The sequence below is a fragment of the Symphalangus syndactylus genome, chromosome 16 (genome assembly GCF_028878055.3).
Source record: "Symphalangus syndactylus isolate Jambi chromosome 16, NHGRI_mSymSyn1-v2.1_pri, whole genome shotgun sequence".
In the NCBI taxonomy this organism is placed as follows: Eukaryota; Metazoa; Chordata; class Mammalia; order Primates; family Hylobatidae; genus Symphalangus; species Symphalangus syndactylus.
Genome location: NC_072438.2, coordinates 46532490 through 46553755, shown reverse-complemented (window position 1 = coordinate 46553755; position 21266 = coordinate 46532490). Strand labels below are relative to the sequence as shown.

The 21266-nt window shown below is 41.7% G+C and overlaps 1 protein-coding gene across 2 annotated transcripts in view; it reads left to right on the top strand.

The window, feature by feature from the left end:
* The window catches only part of PDS5A (PDS5 cohesin associated factor A), a 176315-nt gene that overhangs the window by 145472 nt on the left and 9577 nt on the right, over positions 1-21266 (top strand). Inside the window, exons 27-32 of one of the 2 annotated variants that reach the window (XM_055246433.2) lie at positions 1059-1191; positions 1733-1852; positions 4873-4935; positions 5952-6097; positions 8993-9101; positions 15531-15883. In XM_055246433.2, coding sequence (XP_055102408.1) covers positions 1059-1191; positions 1733-1852; positions 4873-4935; positions 5952-6097; positions 8993-9101; positions 15531-15883 — 924 coding nt within the window. Of the gene's footprint in view, positions 1-1058; positions 1192-1732; positions 1853-4872; positions 4936-5951; positions 6098-8992; positions 9102-15530; positions 15888-21266 lie in introns of those variants that run through there. The other variant, XM_063619784.1, reaches the window with a different exon arrangement.

The window sequence follows — 21266 nt, the reverse complement described above, 5'->3', positions numbered from 1 at the left end:
CCCGCCTCAGCCCCACAAGTAGCTGGGACTACAGGTGCCCACTACCATGCCCAGCTAATTTTGTATTTTTTTGTAGAGATGGGGTCTCACAAGGCTAGTCTTGAATTTCTTTTTTTTTTTTTGAGACGGAGTCTTTCTCTGTCCCCCAGGCTGGAGTGCAGTGGTGCGATCTCGGCTCACCGCAACCTCCACCTCCTGGGTTCACGCCATTCTCCTGCCTCAGCCTCCCGAGTAGCTGGGACCACAGGCGCCCACCAACACGCCCGGCTAATTTTTTGTATTTTTTAGTAGAGACGGGGTTTCACCGTGTTAGCCAGGATGGTCTCGATCTCCTGACCTCGTGATCCGCCTGCCCCGGCCTCCCAAAGTGCTGGGATTACAGGCTTGAGCCACCGCACCCGGCCCGAATTTCTTTTTTTTTTTTTTTTTTTTTTTTTTTTTTGAGACAGAGTCTTGCTCTGTCACCCAGGTTGGAGTGCAGTGGTGCAATCTCGGTTCACCGTAAGCTCTGCCTCCCGGGTTCACACCATTCTCCTGCCTCAGCCTCCCGAGTACCCGGGACTACGGGTGCCTGCCACCACGCCGAGCTAATTTTTGTATTTTTAGTAGAGATGGGGTTTCACCATGTTAGCCGGGATGGTCTCGATCTCCTGACCTCTTGATCTGCCCACCTCGGCCTCCCAAAGTGCTGGAATTACAGGCATGAGCCACCGCGCCCGGCCTCGAATTTCTGGGTTCAGGCAATCTACCCACCTCAGCCACCCAAAGTGCTGAGGTTATAGGCATGAGCCACCATATCCAGCTAGGGTGAATCTTTATATGCCTTATGAAACTGTCAGACTTTCTCATATTAAGCTATGTTTTCATTTTTTATATGTTATTTTATGCTTTAATTTTCCATTTGAATAGAATATTATTAATAGGATAATAACATATATTTGTCATTAAGGTCGATCATTTTATTTTATTCAGACAACAGAAATTCCCAGCTAACATATTTATTGCTTTAAGCTAAAGCATCTATCTACATCTAGTCTCTTTAATATGTTTACATTTAGGTGCCTATGGTTCATGCTTGAAGTTTTAATGACAAAGAATGAAAACAATAGCCATGCCTTTATGAAGAAGATGGCAGAGAACATCAAGTTAACCAGAGATGCCCAGTCTCCAGATGAATCCAAGACAAATGAAGTAAGATGAGTGTTAGGCCAGTGGATGTTAAGGTGTAATAGAAAAATATATTGTCCGACTTGTTTTTTTTTTTTTTGGCCATAAGTAATAATTTAGATTTTAGAATATTTACAAAAGTAAATGTGTAGTCAGTTTTTATTGCACTTCATTACAAGTGAATTTTATTTCAAGAATCTTTAGTACTCTGAAAAGACATTATAACCTTAGACCAAGAGGATAAGAATAAAATGTACAACTATGGTATCTTACAAACTTACAGTAAGAGTTACAGACAAATGCTTATTCTTTTTGTGTGCTTTCTTTGGGTTGGTTCATTCGTTTGTTATTTTCCATGCATATTGGCATCCATGTTAAATTCATATAGAGGGATTTTTATTTTATCAGAGGCTGCATAAACAATGCTGAACAGAAATATGGAATGTTCAAGGAATAAATAACCACAGTATCCTTCTTTTAACTCTAATTTATACATTTAGTGGAATTGGTAATTATGATTATTTTACAATACTAAAAGTTATATATGATTTGTTTTCCTCCCTAGAAACTGTATACAGTATGTGATGTGGCTCTCTGTGTTATAAATAGTAAAAGTGCTTTGTGCAATGCAGATTCACCAAAGGACCCAGTCCTCCCAATGAAATTTTTTACACAACCTGAAAAGGTAATTTTCTTCCTCTCATTTTTCCTACCACATAAACTGATTTCAATTTCAGTTACCATCAACCATTGTGGCAAATATTGAATTGTCTTGACTACAGAGTAAAAAAAAAATCTGGGTTTATCAAAGAGTGGGAGATTGTCTTACACAGCCCTGAACATTAATCTGACTTGAACAGAAGACTACACATATTGTTGATCTTATGTTTATTCTAGGAATTTCTAGTATTAGAAAGAGTTTTCAGATTTTTAAAATTATTTTAATCTCATTTTATTGAAACATGGTTAGTATTTTTCCAGACAAGAAAAATTTTAAATATTTGGCACAGTGTAAGGAGGGACAAGTTCCCTCCTCTAAGCCTCAATTTCTTCATCTTTATAATGCAGATGTTAATAATACATATGGACAATTACTAATATCTAGGTTTATATGAAGTTTATCACATAAAACCATTCAATAAATGGTGTTATTAATTAATATACAGTGCATCTATTCTGCTTTCAGCAAATTGTTTCCCATGTAAGTAAATTTTTCAGGTAACCTAGGCTCTGTGAGTTTTTCCAGCTAATTTGGATTTTTAAAAGCTTTTATTTATTTCCTGCTGTTAGGTGGTATTTTAAACTTGTGTCACTTTCTCCGATAACGTATATATATGCCTCGGTAATGATCCCCTTAGAGCAGTGGTTCCCAACCTTTTTGACACCTGGGACCAGTTTCGTGGAAGACAATTTTTCCACAGAGAAATTGAGGTGGGGAGATGGTTTCAGGATGAAACTGTTTCACCTCAGGTCATCAGGCATTAGTTAGATTCTCATAAGGAGCACGCAACCTAGGTCCCTCGCAGGCATAGTTCGCCATAGGGTTTGTGCTTCTATGAGAATCTTGTGCTGCCGTTGATCCGACAGGAGGCAGAGCTCAAGTGGTGATGCTTGCTCGCCAGCCACTCTCTGCCTGCTGTGTATCCCAGTTCCTAACAGGCCGCAGACCCGTGACCAATAACCCATACCAGTCTGCGGCTCGTGGGTTGGAGACTCCTAGCTTAGAGAATTCTCCAAATGCACATTCCAAGAAATAAATGGAGCTTCCTACTTTGAATGCCATACTTTTAGTAAAGTTTACCAAAATGTAATCTGATTTTTATTATTGATTTAGTATTGAACACTTAACTGTGCCTTGCTTTTGATAGAAATAATGAGAATCTGCAAAAGTATGCTCTCTAATTGAATCCACTGATCTGTATAAAATTTTTTTTTTTTTTTTGAGTCTCCGTCGCCCAGGCTGGAGTGCAGTGGCTTGATCTTGGCCCACTGCAGCCTCCAACTCCCTGGCTCAAACAGTTCTCCTACCTTAACCTCTCAAGTAGCTGTGACTACAGGCATGTGTCACCATGCCTGGCTAATTTTTTAACTTTTTTGTAGACAGGTGGTTTCATCATGTTGGCCAGGCCTCAAACTCCTGGGCTCAAGTGATCAGCCCACCTCCAGCATCCCAAAGTGCTGGGATTACAGGCATGAGCCACCATGCCCAGCCTATAAAATATTCTTAAGTGAGCTGTTGAATGAAAATTAATCCTGTTGCTGACCCAGGACCATCATGAATAGAATAGTACCAAATAGAATCTTCGTAACAGTGGTGATACCATCATCAAGAATTAAATTCCTATTTGTCACTACACGTTATCTGGACTCACAGATAACAATTTTTGTTTTTTTTTCTTTTGATACCTTCAGTGTTATAGTGTTTTAGTCTTCTTAATAATAACTTAGGTTTTTCTATTTTCAGTATGCAACGTTCCTTATTTATGTAACATGTTGCTTTTAATGTGTTATAAATTCATAAACCCTAGAATGCTAGGTTTGTGAAGTTAGTGAACCTAGTGAAGCTATAGTATATCTTTATGAATGAAGTGAATGAACTTTGGTACACAGGTTTCTTGATGTTTATTTTAGCCGCATAGAAGACTTTGTATAAAAAAAATGATGTAGCTTTGCCTAGCACACATGACAAAACTGTGATTTCCTCACAGGCACGCTTTGTCCTTTCCTACTTCTGTGAAGGTAAATTTCATACAATAAAAAATATTTTTTAATGGGATTACTTAAAACTTAATTATATTTCCTGAGTTTAGTAGCTGGTTTTGCTTCACTGACACAACATTGTGGTTTGTTTACCATTTTCAGATATTAAGCAAGAAAAGGCATCAAGAGATCAAGTTTGAACTCTGAATTTTTATATAGATATAACTCTCAAAGTGCAATCATTTTCCACATTTGGTTTAAATCGTGTATTTACTTGTTAATATCACAGCTGTCAAAGAACATAATTCGCTTAATTGTGTTTTGACAGTTGGTCTACTTATGGTTCTAAGAAACAGTTTTTTGTGTTTTTGTTTGTTTTTTGAGATGGAGTTTCACTCTTGTCACCCAAGCTAGAGTGCAATGGCACGATCTCGGCTTACCGAAACCTCTGCCTCCCAAATTCAAGCGATTATCCTGCCTCAACCTCCTGAGTAGCTGGCATTACAGGCGCGTGCCACCTGGCCCAGCTAATTTTGTATTTTTTTGTAGAGACAAGGTTTCACCATGTTGGCTAGGCGGGTCTCGAACTCCTGACCTCAGGTGATCCACCCACTTTGGCCTCCCAAAGCGCTGGGATGAGGCTCACAGGCGTGAGACACCACACCCGGCCCCAGTTTATGATGTGGTGGAATTGAGTGAATAAATTTAATGAATAAACTGCATTGAACCATATGAAAACATGGGTGTGCTTTATTTACGGTGTGATTTAGGAAATTTATCTTTGACATTTGCCTAAGTCTGTATGCCATCAGTTTAATTTAAAGCTAGACTTATGGTATGGTTCATTAAATGTTTTGATTGTTTGATGAATTGGTTTATGTGTTAGCACAAGTGTATTTATTATTGCAAGGCACAATACCTAAAAAGCCTTATTGAGATAATTAAAATACTCATGTTGCCTTTGATTGATGTTTCTTTTTTCTTTTTCTTTTTTTCTTTTTATAGGACTTCTGTAACGATAAGAGTTACATTTCAGAAGAGACAAGAGTACTTCTGTTAACAGGAAAGGTATTATGTACTTAATAATTTTGAGATCTTTGTTTCATGTGTATCTTGCTTCTGCTATTCCTAGAAATACCTTTAAATGACCACTAGATTGTATAGTTCCTGATTCTTAGGGATCACATTATGGATTTAAAGCATCTAAAGCAGCCATGCTTTTAGAATTTTTCTGCCGGCAACCACTCCTGAATTGCCACTGTGTGTTCTCATCAGTAATGTTAAGCACAGTTTATTTACAATTCACAAAGAAGACTTTCCTGGAAAATGCTATAACCAACTTCAGTATATAAGATAAAAGAAATAATTTTATACTACTAATGAATTAGACAATTCATGTTCTATGTAAGTAATATGGTGACACCTAAAACAGCAAAAGGAAATTTAGTTTTTCGTAAACAGTTCCTAAACTATTACTATAAATATATACAATAATTTGTTTACAGAAGCGTTTATTATGTATTTGGCTATATTTTAGGGGAACTTTGTATTTTGATTGAATAATAAAGGATAAATTAATATTACCTAGTTATTATTAAGTAGAGATATGCTTATGACTTTTGATTGTATTAAGGCAACCAAACACAATTTTATGGAATAAACTTTTTTTTTTTTCTTGAGACAGTCTCATTTTGTCGCCCAGGCTGGAGTACAGTGGTGCGATCCTCTCAGCTCACTGCAACCTCCACGTCCTGGGTTCAGGCAATTCTCATGCCTCAGTCTACCGAGTAGGTGGGGCTACCGGCTTATACCACCACACCTGGCTAATTTTTTTATTTTTGGTAGAGATTGGGTTTCACTATTTTGGCCAGACTGGTCTTGAACTCCTGGCCTCAAGTGATCCACCTCCCAAAGTGCTGGGATTTGCAGTCAGGAGCCACTATGCCTGGCCCAGAATGAACATTTCTGGTAAATTTAACTAATTAGCACTTAACAATATCTCTTACTTGTGTATAAATTTACATGTATACATGGTAAGGTATAAACATGTGTGTTTTGGGGGGGTTTTTTGTTTTTGTTTTTAGCCAAAGCCTGCTGGAGTACTAGGTGCAGTAAATAAGCCTTTATCAGCAACGGGAAGGAAGCCCTATGTTAGAAGCACTGGCACTGAGACTGGAAGCAATATTAATGTAAATTCAGAGCTGAACCCTTCAACCGGAAATCGATCAAGGCAACTTTTCTCTCCAATTATTTTTGTTACTAGCATTCACTACTTGGTTTATCTTTTATTCCTAAAGTGCTATCTCATAAAATGGTCTTCTGTCGTTAGCGGTGTTTCTTTTCTTTCTTTTTTTTTTTTGAGACGAAGTCTCACTCTTGTCCCTGCCCAGGCTAGAGTGCAATGGCGCGATCTTGGTTCACTGCAACCTCCACCTCCCGGGTTCAAGCAATTCTCCTGCGCCAGCCTCCCGAGTAGCTGGAATTACCGAGTAGCGCCTGCCACCACGCCCAGCTAATTTTTGTATATTTAGTAGAGACGGGGTTTCACCATGTTGGCCAGGCTGGTCTCGAACTCCTGACCTGAGGTGATCCACCTGCCTCAGCCTCCCAAAGTGCTGAGATTACAGGCGTGAGCCACCGCACCTAGCCAGTATTTTCTTTTTTTTTTCTTAATTTTATGTAATTATTTTTTTTAAGAGACAGGGTCTCACTTTGTTGCTTAGGCTGGAGGGCAGTGGCAGGATCATAGCTAACCGCAGTCTCAGACTCCTGGGCTCTAGGGATCTTCCCGCTTCAGCATCCCAAGTAGCGGGGACTACAGGCATGCACCACCAACCCCCAGCCAATTTTCTTTTGTACTTTTCGTAAAGATGGAGTTTCGTCATCTTCCCTGGGTCAGGCTCGATCTCCTGGGCTCAAGTGATCCACCCGCTTCAGCCTCCCAAAGTGCTGGGATTACAGGTGCAAACCACCGCACCTGGGCACATTTTAGTATTTTAAGTGAGGAAATCAAGAATGTACTGCACACTTTGAAACTATTAATATATAGCATTCTAAGTGTTTAGAAAAGTTAACAGAAAATAATATAAGAATAATACAACCAATTTATATCAAAATACTTATTTTTAATATTTTTGAGACAGAGTGTCTCTGTCCGTGACTCAGGCTGGAGTGCAGTGATGGGATGTCAGCTCACGGCAACCTCCACCTCCCGGTTTCAAGTGATTCTCACACCTCAGCTTCCTGAGCTTACAGGCACACGCCACCACTCCCAGCTAATTTCTGTATTTTTGGTAGAGACGGGGTGTCACCATGATTGCCAGGCTAGTCTCTGCCCACCTTGGACTCCCAAAATGCTGAGATTACAGTCATGAACCATCACACCTGGCCCAAAATGTTTATTTTTTATACATAAGACAATTCAACCCTTAGGAAAACTATGAAAACATAACTTTTAAATAAATTGAAATGCTTTTTAATTTTTAACTCAAATTAGTATAGGAGGGCTGGGTGTAGTGCCTTATGGCTATGATCCCAGTGCTTCAGTAGGCCAAGGCAGGATTATTGATTGAGGCCAGAAGTTCAAGTCTAAAGTGAGCTATGATGTCTCTGCTACACTCCAGCCTGGGTGACTAAGCAAGACCCTGTCTCTTAAAAAAAAGAAAAGGCCGTGTGTGATAGCTCACACCTGTAATCCCAGCACTTTGGGAGGCCGAAGAAGGATAATCACTGGAGCCCAGGAGTTGGAAACCAGCCTGGGCAACATGGGGACATACACTTGTAGTCCCAGCTACTTGGGAGCTCAGGAGGTGGAGGCAGGAAGATCACTTGAGCCCAGGAGTTCTAGGCTATATCAGCTATGATCACATAATTTCATTTCAGCCTAAGACCCTGTCCCTTAAAAAAAAAAAGTGTGTGTGTGTATGTATATATATATATATATATATATATATATATATATATGATAAGTTTACATTGTTCTAACATTTTCTACTTATAAAAATATTCCATGTTTATTTTAACATGTTAAGTATTCAGTATATTAGCTACTGCATAAGAATTTCTACCTATTTTTTTCATAAACATAGTTATTTTGATACATAATAATTGTACATATTTATGGGGTGTTTGTGATATTTTGGTATGTGCATAGCATGTATAGCGATCAAATCAGGGTAATTAGGATATCCGTCACGTCAAACCTTTATCATCATTTCTGACCCTACTCTTAGGAACACTTGATATTGTGGTTTTTATAGATACTATTCTTACACATGAAATCTTTTTTTTTTTTTTTTTTTTTTTTTTGAGACGGAGTCTCGCTCTGTCGCCCAGGCTAGAGTGCAGTGGCACAATCTCGGCTCACTGCAAGCTCCGCCTCCGGGGTTCATGCCGTTCTCCTGCCTCAGCCTCTCCAAGTAGCTGGGACTACAGGCGCCCGCCACCACGCCCGGCTAATTTTTTGTATTTTTTTTTTAGTGGAGACAGGGTTTCATTGTGGTCTCGATCTCCTGACCTCGTGATCCGCCCGCCTCGGCCTCCCAAAGTGCTGGGATTACAAGTGTGAGCCACCGCGCCTGGCCTTACACATGAAATCTTAAGAATAAAACTCAACCAATGATGTTTTAAACCACTTTTAGCAAAAATGAAGCCCAAGATATGAAATCAGTCAACATGGTTTAAAGAATAGTGGGGCCTCAAATACCTACCAAATAGCCTCTTCTGACAGCCCCCTTTTTTGTAGAACACTATGGAAATGACAACTATACTATGGTCCATAGTTTTATTTTTGTTTGAGGATTTTCTGTTCCCAAAATTTACAGCTTACAATGGTTGTGTTATTTTGTCTCTTGACGATTAACCCTTTTGTCAAGTAGTCTTAGGCAGTCATTTCTGTCTTAATGTTATTAAGGCAAAATGGAAATTGATACCACTTTATCAAAGCCAAATGGAAAATGATATTTTTAAAGCAATAGTCTATAACTACAGAGTATCCGAATCTTGCTATTGTTGCTTCATTTGTCAAGGTTTCGAAACCAGCCTAAGCCTTTCTTTATTGGTACGGTGAGAGAGTGAACTTTCTCTTCATGGAAATATGAAGTCTTGGTTTATTTGTCTTAAACAGGGAACAGAGTTCAGAGGCAGCAGAAACTGGAGTTAGTGAAAATGAAGAGAACCCTGTGAGGATTATTTCAGTCACACCTGTAAAGAATATTGACCCAGTAAAGAATAAGGTAAATTTTAAAATTTAACAAGTGGATTTTTTCCATGGAGATTATTATAGTTTTTCCGTAGGGGTAAGAAATCTACAGCCAACACTTCAATGCACATGCTACATTTTAAACTTGTGTGTATTACCACACACCTCCCCCTGCACCCCCCGCCCCCAGCTATACTTTCCAAAAATGATTCTGCTTACCTCCACCCACTTTATAAGAATTTATGTGGTCTGGCTGGGCACAGTGGCTTACCCCTGTAATCTCAACACTTCGGGAGGCCAAGGAAGACGAATCACCTGAAGTGGGGAGTTCAAGACCAGCCTGGCCAACATGGTGAAACCTCATCTCTACTAAAAATAAAAAATTACTGGGGCGTGGTGGTCGGCACTGAAATCCCAGCTACTCGGGAGGCTGAAGCAGGAAAATCGCTTGAGCCCAAGAGGCGGAGGTTGCAGTGAGCTAACGCCATTGCACTCCAGCCTGGGTGACAGGGAGACTCTGCCTCCAAAAAAAAAAAAAAAAAAAATTTTGTGTGGTCACCCCTAATGGTATCCTTTTCCTGTACTACCCATTTCAACTCTTTTGAAGAATAGGAATTGAGGCCCAGTGCGTTGGCTCATGCCTGTAATCCCAGCACTTTGGGAGGCTGAGGCGGGTGGATCGCAAGGTCAGTAGTTTGAGACCAGCCTGGCCAACATGGCAAAACCCCATCTCTATAAAAGTACAAAAATTAACCGGGCATGGTGGCAGGTGCCTGTAATCTCAGCTACTCAGGAGGCTGAGGCAGGAGAATTGCTTGAACCCAGGAGGCGGAGTTTGCAGTGAGCCAAGATCGTGCCATTGCACTCCAGCCTGAATGACAGAGCAAGATTCTGTCTCAAAAAAGGAATTGAGAGTTTTTGAAATCTTTTGAAAGTTTGTTGATTCCCACCAGAGATCAGCCCTTTGTTTTGTTTCTACTGTGTTTTTAAAAGTTTGTCTTGGGTGGATGCAGTGGCTTACACCTGTAATCCTAGCACTTTGGGAGGCAGAGATGGGTGGATCATTTGTGGTCAGGAGTTCAAGACCAGCCTGGCCAACATGGTGAAACTCCGTCTCTACTAAAAATACAAAATATTAGCCGGGCATGGTGGTGCACACCTGTAATCCCAGCTACTCAGGAGGTTGAGACAGGAGAATCACTTGGACCCTCGAGGTGAAGGTTGCAGTGAGCCAACATCATGCTATTGCACTCCAGCCTGGGCGACAAGAGTGAGACTTGGTGGATCATCTGAAGTGAAACCCTGTCTCTGTTATCAAAGTGCAAAAATTACTTGCCTGCAGTCCCAGCTACACGGGAGGCTAAGGCACTAGAATCGCTTGAACCTGGGAGGCAGAGGTTGCAGTGAACCGAGATTGCACCACTCACTGCTCTCCAGCCTGGGCAACAGGGTGAGACCTGGTCTGAAAAAAAAAAAAAAAGACCCGGCGCAGTGGCTCACACCTGTAATCCCAACACGTTGGGAGGCCAAGGCAGGCAGATCGCCTGAGGTCAGGAGTTCCAGACCAGCCTGGCCAACATGGTAAAACCTCGTCTCTACTAAAAATACAAACATTAGCTGGGCATGGTGGTGCACACCTGTAATCCCAGCTACTCGGGAGGCTGAGGCAGGAGAATTGCTTGAACCTCGGAGGTGGAGGTTGCAGTGAGCCGAGATCACGCCACTGTACTACAGGCTGGTCTTGAACGCCTGACCTCAGGTGATCCACCCTCCTCGGCCTCCCAAAGTGCTGAGATTACAGGCATGAGCCGTGCTTGACTTTTTTGTTGATCTTTAAACGATACTGCCCAATTTTGTTTTGTTTTGAAACAGGATCTCACCATGCCCAACCCAATTTCTTGATTTTTTGGCAGGAGAGGAGTGGTGCATAATTGATAGGAGCATCACACAGATCTGACTTTTGCCCCTTGGCTCTGCCACTCACTGGCTATGTGTTGACTTGAGCAGGTTGCTTGACTTCTCTATCTTCCTTCAGTTGTTTTTTTTGTTCTGTTTTGTTTTGTTTTCTTTTTTGAGATAGAGTCTCGCTCTGTCACCCAGGCTGGAGTGCAGTGGCACAATCTCAGCTCACTGCAAGCTCTGCCTCCTGGGTTCAAGCGATTCTCCTGCCTCAGCCTCCTGAGTAGCTGGGATTACAGGCATGCACCACCATGCCCAGCTAATTTTTGTATTTTTAGTAGAGACGGGGTTTCACCATGTTGGCCAGGCTGGTCTTGAACTCCTGACTTTGTGATTCGCCCACCTTGGCCTCCGAAAGTGCTGGGATTACAGGCATGAGCCACTGCGTCTGGCTCAACTGTTAAATGAAATCGGTAATTTATCTCAGTAAGAATGGCTTGAAGATACTATTAAGTATTTCCTCCCCGCTCCCCCCCACCCAGAATCATATTCTTCAAGTGCTTATCTTTTTATTGCTCGCCATATACTTATGGTAGTCATCAAATATTTTAGGTATTACCCTTGGGTAAGTGAAATATACTAGGATTATGCAGTTACACCACAGTAGCTTAACTTTTCCTATCCCAACTCTCATTTTCTGAACTCAGCTACATAGGATACTTTTTGAGACAGAGTCTTTCTCTGTTGCCCAGGCTAAAGTGCAGTGGTGCGATCTCGGCTTACTGCAACCTCCACCTCCTGGGTTCAAACCATTCTCCTGCCTCAGCCTCCCGAGTAGCTGGATTACAGGCACCTGCCACCACGCCTGGCTGATTTTTGTATTTTTAGTAGAGATGTGGTTTCATCATCTTGACCAGGCTGGTCTTGAACTCCTGACCTCGTGATCCACCCGCCTTGGCCCCCCAAAGTGCTGGGATTACAGCCGTGAGCCACCGTGCCCACCCGAGGTTACATTTTTAGATCAATCTCTTGCTATCTAAACTCTTTCTGCTTGGTGTTTGAAACACAGCATGTCAATGGATTCAGGTAACAAGTTACCTCTTATTATCAAAACTCTTAGAATCCAGATACCAATAGATTAGAGTATTGTGGGATCCTTGTGTAAAATTAAGCAGTCTTGACTTAAACAAACTTACATACAAAAATGCATATTGCCATAGACATTGAGTTACATCATGTACTTACAATGCTTACTAAAGGGTGGTACATTTGCAAAGGCCTAAGTGTTTATCTAGTACAACCAGCAATCTGTTACCTTTATGACCTTTTCCTAAAAGTCTATGTAATTTTGAAATTGGAAATTTAAATTCTAATTTCTGTTATATCCAAACCTTGCTTTCAGCTTGATGTGTAATATTATATTGCTCCAAACCCTTATTTCAACTTTTTTTTTTTCCAAGACAGAGTCTTACTCTGTTGTTGAGGCTGGAGTGCAATGGTGTGATTTCAGCTCACTGTGGCCTCCACCTCCCAGGTTCAAGCGATTCTCCTGCCTCAGACTCCTGAGTAGCTGGGAATACAGGCACCCGCCACCACACCTGGCTAATTTTTGTATTTTTAGTAGAGACAAGGTTTCAGTATGTTGGCCAGGCTGGTCTCGAACTCCTGACCTCAGGTGATCTGCCTCCCTCGACCTCCCAAAGTGCTGGGATTACAAGCATGAGCCACTGCGTCCAGCCCTCTTTTTTCTTTTTCAACAGTTTAATCTTATTTTCACATTTGTATACACGTATACTTTGCCTTTTTTTGCTACTATATCGCAGTAAATATTGTTTATAAACTTATTGTGTGTAAAACAATAAAATATATATACAAGCAGCCGGGCGCAGTGGTTCACGCCTGTAATCCGAGCACTTTGAGAGGCTGAAGCGGGCAGATCACAAGGTCAGAGTTCGAGACCATCCTGCCCAGTATGGCGAAACCCAGTCTCTACTAAAAATACAAAAAATTAGCCGGGCGTGGTGGTGGGCTCCTGTAATCCCAGCTACTCAGGAGGCTGAGGCAGGAGAATTGCATGAACCTGGGAGGTGGAGGTTGCAGTGAGCCAAGATTGTGCCACTGCACTCCAGCCTGGGCAACAAGAGCGAAACTCCGTCGCAAAAAAAAAAAAACAAACATATACAAACACACTTACTGGTGCATTTATTTCTGTGGGCTGAGTTTCTCAAGAGTAGTATTAGTGGGTCAAAGGATAAATGCATTAGAGCCTTTACATATTTCTATATTAGTTTCGTGAGAGATTGGAACACTTGACATTTCTAGCAGCAGGGTATGAGAGTACTTTATTCCCTACATACCAACAACATGTTTTACGGTTCATTTGAATTTTTTTCTGTCTCCACTTATCAAATCTAATGCCCCACTATTTTAATTTGTATTTCTCTGACTGCCAGTATGTTTGTTGACCATTTGGATGTGCTGTTGTGTAAATTGCCTGTTCATATTTTGCCTGTTTTAAACTTGTTATCCTTGTCTCATCTAACTCAGCTTCTTTAACCTGTTAGCACACAGGTTTGTCCTTAAGTATTTACCTTTTTAAAAATCAGTTACCTACCGTACTAACCTACATGAAGAACAACACCTGTTTTGTTCCTCAATCTATGCCCAAGAACCACCACACCTATTAAACATTCAGTTGAACAAGTGGTTCATACTCCAGGTTTTAGTACTTGGTTGTGTTGTTGATCCATTCTGTTATGTCCAGCAGTCACCATCATTCCCGAAGGTGACTTTGCATCTTTCTTCTCTGATCCATTGTGTATTGTTTTCACAGTTCAATTCCTGCAGGCCATTTTACTCTTGTCCTTTCATGGATTATCTGTTCACTAAAGTGAGGCTTAACATTAGACTCCAGGCTGGGCATGGTAGCTCACGCCTGTAATCCCAACACTCTGCGAGGCTGAGGCCGGTGGATTGCTTGAGTCCAGGGGTTTCAGGACAGCCTGGGCAACTTGTTGAAACCCCATCTGTACTAAAAATAGAAAAATTCGCTGAACATGGTGGTATCTGCCTGTAGTCCCAGCTGTTCAGGAGGCTGAGGTGGGAGAATGACTTTAGCTGCAGTGAGCTGAGATTGCGCTACTGCACCCCAGCCTGGACAACCAGAGCGAGGTCCTGTCTCAAAAAAAAAAAAAAAAAAAAAAGGAAACTCTAAAACACTGATTTGTGGGTTTACTCACTTAAATTGTTATTCCTGGGAATTTTCTTTGAACTAAATTTTCTTGAAACATGGAAGATTTGTAATTTATTTTCCCTTGTCTTTCTGGGAATATTTTCTGGGGAAAATGAAAATTACTTTGATTAAAAAGATTTAATCTAATTTTTTCAATGATTGTATTACTCGCTCTTTAATCAATTAGAATTATGTCAGTTAAAGTTGCAATTTCTGTGTTTTGTTTTGTTTTGTTTGAGACAGAGTTGTAACTCAGGCTGGAGTGCAGTGGCATGATCTCAGCTCATTGCAACTGGGATGAGATGAAAAGTTAAAGAACTTCACGTTACAGAACTACAAAGATTATTATACTTAGATGTACTCACAGACAAAGAAAACATTAATAGCATATAGAATTCTGAAAATACTCTTCTTTTAAAAAGTGACAGATTTAGTACATACCATCAATAAAAAGAACTTTTCATTTGGATGCAGTATAACAACAAAACCAAGTAGATTTTATTTTTCAAGTACTATTTGTGCTTTATATTTTTATTATTGCAATTTTTTTCCCCCCGAGACAGAGTTTTGCTCTTGTTGCCCAGGCTGGAGTGCAGTGGTGCAGTCTTGGCTATTCTCCTGCCTCAGCCTCCCGAGTAGCTGGGATTACAGGCATGGGCCACCACGCCTGGCTAATTTTGTATTTTTAGTAGAGACAGGGTTTCTCCATGTTGGTCAGGCTGGTCTTGAACTCCCAACCTCAGGTGATCCACCCGTCTCAGCCTCCCAAAGTAGTGGGATTACAGGCGTGAGCCACCGCGCCAGGCCTGCAATTAATATTTTGAGATAAGATCTCCCTCTGTCACCCAGGCTGGAGTCCAGTGGCATAATCTCTGCTTACTGTAGCCTCAACCTCCCAGGCTTAAGCAATCCTCCCACCTCAGCCTCCCAAGTAGCTGGGACTACAGGCACAAGCCACCATGCCCGGCTAATTTTTTAAATTATTGGTAGAGATGGGATCTATGTTGTCGGGGATTGTTTGGAACTCCTGGGCTCAAGCGATCCTCCCGCTTTAGCCTCCCAAAGTGCTGTGATTACAGGCATAAGCCAGTGTTGCCAGCCTTTGCTTTTTAATGAGCATTTATTGAGCATATTATATATGCTATACACCATGGTAGGTACCAGGCACAGTCACTCTCCTCAAGGAACTTACTTTCCTAATGTGATGTAAGCAGTTAACTGGAAGCCCTCAAATCCAGACTCCTTTAAAATACTTTCAAAACACTCTTTTCTAATAGAGATCATTAATATTTAAGGAATTTGTGTTTATAGAATTGTTTTGTGCTTTTTTAGGAAATTAATTCTGATCAGGCTACCCAGGGCAACATCAGCAGTGACCGAGGAAAGAAAAGAACAGTAACAGCAGCTGGTGCAGAGAATATCCAACAAAAAACAGATGAGAAAGTAGATGAATCGGGACCACCTGCCCCTTCCAAACCCAGGAGAGGACGGCGACCCAAGTCTGAATCTCAGGGCAATGCAACCAAAAATGATGATCTAAATAAACCTATTAACAAGGGAAGGAAGAGAGCTGCAGTGGGTCAGGAGAGCCCTGGGGGTTTGGAAGCAGGTAATGCCAAAGCACCCAAACTGCAAGATTTAGCCAAAAAGGCAGCACCAGCAGAAAGACAAATTGACTTACAAAGGTAATGTACGCCATTCTTCCTCAAGTGGGAATTTAGACATTTTATTTTGTTTGTAGTATATTCTTAGTGCCAGTCACCCCAAACACCTAAGCATTTGAGAGAGAAACCTGCATCTGGTTTTACTGGGTCCGTTTATAATAGCATCTGTTATTATCTCATAACTTCCAGTTTTAAGGCACAAATTTGAAGAAAAATCTTTTTTCTTTGTGTAATTTTTATTTAGGATATGGTATTTTGATATTTCTGTTTTTATTAACAAGACAAATATTTCTTTTGCTTAGTGCCTTTGAAGTGGTTGCAGAGGTTTACATAAAATAAGGGCTACCTTTTGGATACAAGGTCTCATAATGGATAAAACATTCACGAAATGACAATAGGTAATAGGTCCCACTCTTTAATTCTTCGTGGTATAGTTAATTCTAACACAGGTCAACAACTTACATCTTCCCCACCCTGCCCAGAGAAATAACTTACCAAACTCTTAATCTTTGATCATTCTTGGGCTGAGATTTCAGACTTTTCCTGGTGGAAATCTAAAAGGTGGCTCCTTTCACCTTGGCCTTAGAACTTAACTCGTCCTCCTTTTTTCCTTACATACATAACTCATTTACCCCTGAATTAGACTGTAGGCATTTGAGTTTCTTCTAGGGAAGAGTCCCAGATTTGATCAGCTCAGGATACCCCCACTATCCTGCTTCAGTATTTTTATAAAACTCAATGTCAGGCCATGCACAGTGGCTCATGCCTGTAATCCCAACACTTTGGGAGGCCTAGATGGGTGGATCACCTGAGGTCAGGAGTTCAAGACCAGCCTGACCAGCGTGGTGAAACCCCATCTCTACTTAAAAAAAAAAAAGAAAAAGAAAATGCAAAAAGTTAGCCAGGTGTGGTGGTGCATGCCTGTAATCCCAGCTACTTAGGAGGCTGAGGCAGGAGAATCACTTGAACCCAGGAGGCAGAGGTTGCAGTGAGCCAAGATTGCGACACTGCACTCCAGCCTGGGCGGCAGAAGGAGACTGTGTCTCAAAAAAAAAAAAAGTTACTGAAACGTGTGTAAAAACATTTAAAATATTATCATTTATGAGCTGGGCCCGGTGACTCACGCTTGTAATCCAAACACTTTGGGAGGCCGAGGTGGGTAGATCACCTGAGGTCAGGAGTTTGAGACCAACCTGACCAACGTGGTGAAACCCCATCTCTACTAAAAATACAAAAAAAAAAAAAAAAAAAGAAAAAAACCCCGGGTGTGGTTGTGGCCATGGGCACCTGTAATCCCAGCTACTCAGGAGGCTGAGGCAGAAGAATTGCTTGAGCCCAGGAGGCAGAGGTTGCAGTGAGCAGAGATTGCGCCATTGCACTCCAGCCTGGGCGACAAAGCGAGACTCTATCTCAAAAAAACCAAAAAAAATTAGCATTTACGAAATTCTGAAATTTTGGGCTGTTAAATTTCTACATCATCTAAGTGCCCTCTTGGCAACCTTTCACATCCTCTCCTGGCATCTGATACAGAAGGCTCAAACCTGATCTGAGTACTAGTGTGTTCCTCCTACTCACTTCTGTCTCTATTAACTAATAAGTGTAGTAATGAAAGCGAGTATTAGGGGCAAATTTTACATGACTTTCTTCTCAAACCTGGACCTTTATTGAACCTCTGCCTCCCTTTTTCATTAGTATGATAGTATGTATCTTAAAGGGTTGCTCTAAGAATTAAATGGATCAGTAAATATAAAGAAAGCGCCTAGCAAAGTGCCTAGTACAAAATAAATGCCCAACTGTTATCGTTACTACTGTTTTGAATTCTAGTTTCCTTACCCCTTTACATACATTTTCAGTTATACAAAAGTTGAACATTTCCCTGGAGATTGCCAAAATTCTCTGAACGGTTTCAAGAGATCTGTCCTTTTCTTCACCTACACGCAAAAAAGTACTAATCATCACACACAGGCTACCTAAGCCACCTGACCTTACCTCCCTGTACCATCTAACTAAAATGTACAGATACATACTTGTGGCCGGGCATGGTGGCTCACGCCTGTAATCGCAGCACTTTGGGAGGCCAAAGCGGGCGGATCACCTGAGGTCAGGAGTTTGAGACTAGCCTGGCCAATATGGAGAAACCCCATTTCTACTAAAAATACAAAAACTAGCCGGGCGTGGTGGTGCATACCTGTAGTCCCAGCTACTCGGGAGACTGAGGCAGGAGAATTGCTTGAACCCGGGAGGCAGGGGTTGCAATGAGCCAAGATCCAGCCACTACACTCCAGCCTGGGAGACAGAGCGATACTCAAAAAAAAAAAAAAAAAGATACATACTTGAACCCTGAAAACTTTTTCAGTAGCAATTAGACCTTCTCTCATTTACAGCATTGTAAAATCCATTGCTTTGCTTTTAGCTGCACTATGTGCCCCAATATCATCAAATGGCATTTGGCCTTCTCTTTACAGAGTGAAAAGGCACGTTAGAGATCTTAAATATGCTAGTAGTAGATCAATGGGCAGTGTGTTATTCAGAATACAGTATTCTGTGATGGTTTTCTAATCTCAGTGACAGTAGGTGGTTAAATTAAATGTTTATGGCCAGGTGCAGTGGCTCACACCTATAATCCCAGCACTTTGGGAGGCCAAGCCAAGGTGGGCAGATCCTTTAAGGTCAGGAGTTCAAGATCAGCCTGACCAATATGGTGAAAGCCTGTCTCCAGTAAAAATACAAAAAATTAGCCGGGTGTGGTGGCGCAACCCTGTAATCTCAGCTACCCGGGAGGTAGAGTTTGCAGTGAGCAGAGATTGTGCCACTGCACTCCAGTCTGGACAACAGAGTGAGACTCCATCTCAAAAATTAAAAATAAAAATAAATAAAATACAAAATTAGTCGGGCATGATGTTGGTGCCTGTACTCAGGGAGCTGAGGTGGGAGGATTGCTTGAGCCTAGGGCTGAGGGTAGCGGGAATAGGCTTTAGTGTTTAATGGGGATGGAGTTTCAGTTGGGGAAGGTGGAAAAGTTCTAGAGATGGATGGTGGTAATGGTTGTACACGATATAAATAATTGGCCACTTCAGAAAGGTCATGGAAAACTGGAGTTAAGAGATAAAAATAGAAACTTTATTTCTCAACATAAGCTCCATCAACTTCAAGACACATTTTGTGTGGTAAGCAATGATAGAAGCCATTTAGTCCATCCCCAAAGAACTGAGGGTCCTGTGAGTTTAACTGTTTCAAACAGTCTTTTTCATTATTGACCAAAGAAAAATTGGCACTCTAAAAACTTTTTTAAGATTAAGAAGCAAAAAGAAGTCAGAAGGAGCCGAATCAGTACTGTAAGCTGGATGCCTAATGATTTCCCATGGGAACTCTTGCAGAATTGCCCTTGTCTGATGAGAGGAATGAGCGAGAACATTGTCATGGTGGAGGAGGACTCTCTGGTGAAGCTTGATCCCAGGCATTTTTCTGCTAAAGCTTTGACTTTGTCCGAACACTCATAATAAGCAGATATTATCATTTGTTGGCTTTCCAGAAACTCAACAAGCAAAATGTGTTGAGTATCCCAAAAAACTGTTGCCATGACCTTTACTCTTGACCAGTCTGCTTTTCCTTTCACTGGACCACTTGGCCACTTTCACCTCTTAGTACCCTTTTTTTTTGAGACAATACCTGGCTCTCTTGCCAAGGCTAGAGTGCAATGGCGCGGTCTTGCCTCACTGCAGCCTCAACCTCCCTAGTAGCTGGGACTACAGGCATGCGCCACCATGCCCAGCTAAATTGCTTTGTGCTTTGTCTTCGAGATTGTACTGGTAAAGCCATGTTTCAGTTCCTATTGCAATTCTTTAAGTGCTTCAGGATCTTGATCCTACTTGTCTAGACTTTCTATCCAAAGCTCTGCTCTTCTCTACAGCTGATCTGGGTGCAAAGGGTTTTAACAGCCATTGAGTGGAAAGCTTGCTCAACTTTAATTTTTCAGTCAGAATTTTGTGAGCTGAACCAATTGAAATGACCACAGTGTTGGCGATTGTTTCTGCTCTTGCCAGTCCTCTTGAATCGGCAGAAACAAGATGAATTTTTTTCCCTGTAAATTGACATGGAGGGCATGATGTTCAACATCATCTCAACCCTTCCTGAAACAATTTATCCAGCTGGGCATCATGGTTCATGCCTATAATTCTACCACTTTGGGAGGCTGAGGCTGGCAGATCACTGGAGCCTAGGAGTTTGAGACCAGCCTGGGCGATATAGCAAAACCCCGTATCTACAAAAAAATAGAAAAATTAGCCAGGTGTCTGGTGTGTACCTATAGTCCTGGCTACTTCAGAGGCTGAGGTGAGAGGATCACCTGAGCCTGGGAGGTCGAGGCTACAGTGAGCCATGATCATGCCACTCCTCACTGCACCCTAGCCTGGGTGACCGAGGAGACCCTGTCACACACACACACACACACACACACACACACACACAAAATATCAATTTTAAGCTACTGATTTCTTTGGGGCATTGTGCCATAAACTTTTCCTAAAGCATCAGTGATTTCGCCATTCTTCCACCCAAGCTTCACCAGACATCTGATGCTTTTCTTGCTTCAATTTTAGCAGAATTCCTATTGCTCTGATAGGGACTCTCTTCAAACTTTTTTTCTTTTTCTTTTCTTTTTTTTTTTGAGACGGAGTTTCACTCTTGTTGCTCAGGCTGGAGTGCAATAACACAATCTCAGCTCACTGCAACCTCTGCCTCCTAGGTTCAAGCGATTCTCCTGCCTCAGCCTTCCTAGTATCTGGGATTACAGGCGCCCACCACCATATATTTATATATTTATATATTTATTTATTTATTATTATTATTTTTTTTTTAGTAGAGATGGGGTTTCACTGTGTTGGCCTGACTGGTCTTGAACTCCTGACCTCAGGTGATCCACCCACCTTGGCCTCCTAAAGTGCTGGGATTACAGGCGTGAGCCACCGCGCCCAGCCTCTTCAAACTTTTTTGAGAGACCGGTCTCACTCTGTCACTCAGGCTGGAGTGCAGTGGCACCATCATGGCTCACTTTGTTCTATGAGAGCACTGAGGCTCAAGCAATCCTCTTGCCTCAGCCTCCCAAGTAGCTGGGACCATAGGTGTGCACCACCATGGCTGGCTAATTTCTTTTTAAATTTTTTGGGTCTTGCTGTATTGCCCAGGCTGTTCTCAACTACTGGAATCAAGCAGTCTTCCTGCCCGCAAGCAATCTTCCTGCCCCAGCCCTCAAACTTTTCAAACATTTTCAGTGCCTCAAACTAGATCCTGTGCAGACATAACAAGTTAGTATCAGTTTATTTTGGTGCAAAAAAAACATTTTGAGCTGGGCACGGTGGCTCATGCCTGTAATCCCGGCACTTTGGGAGGCCAAGGCAATCCATGG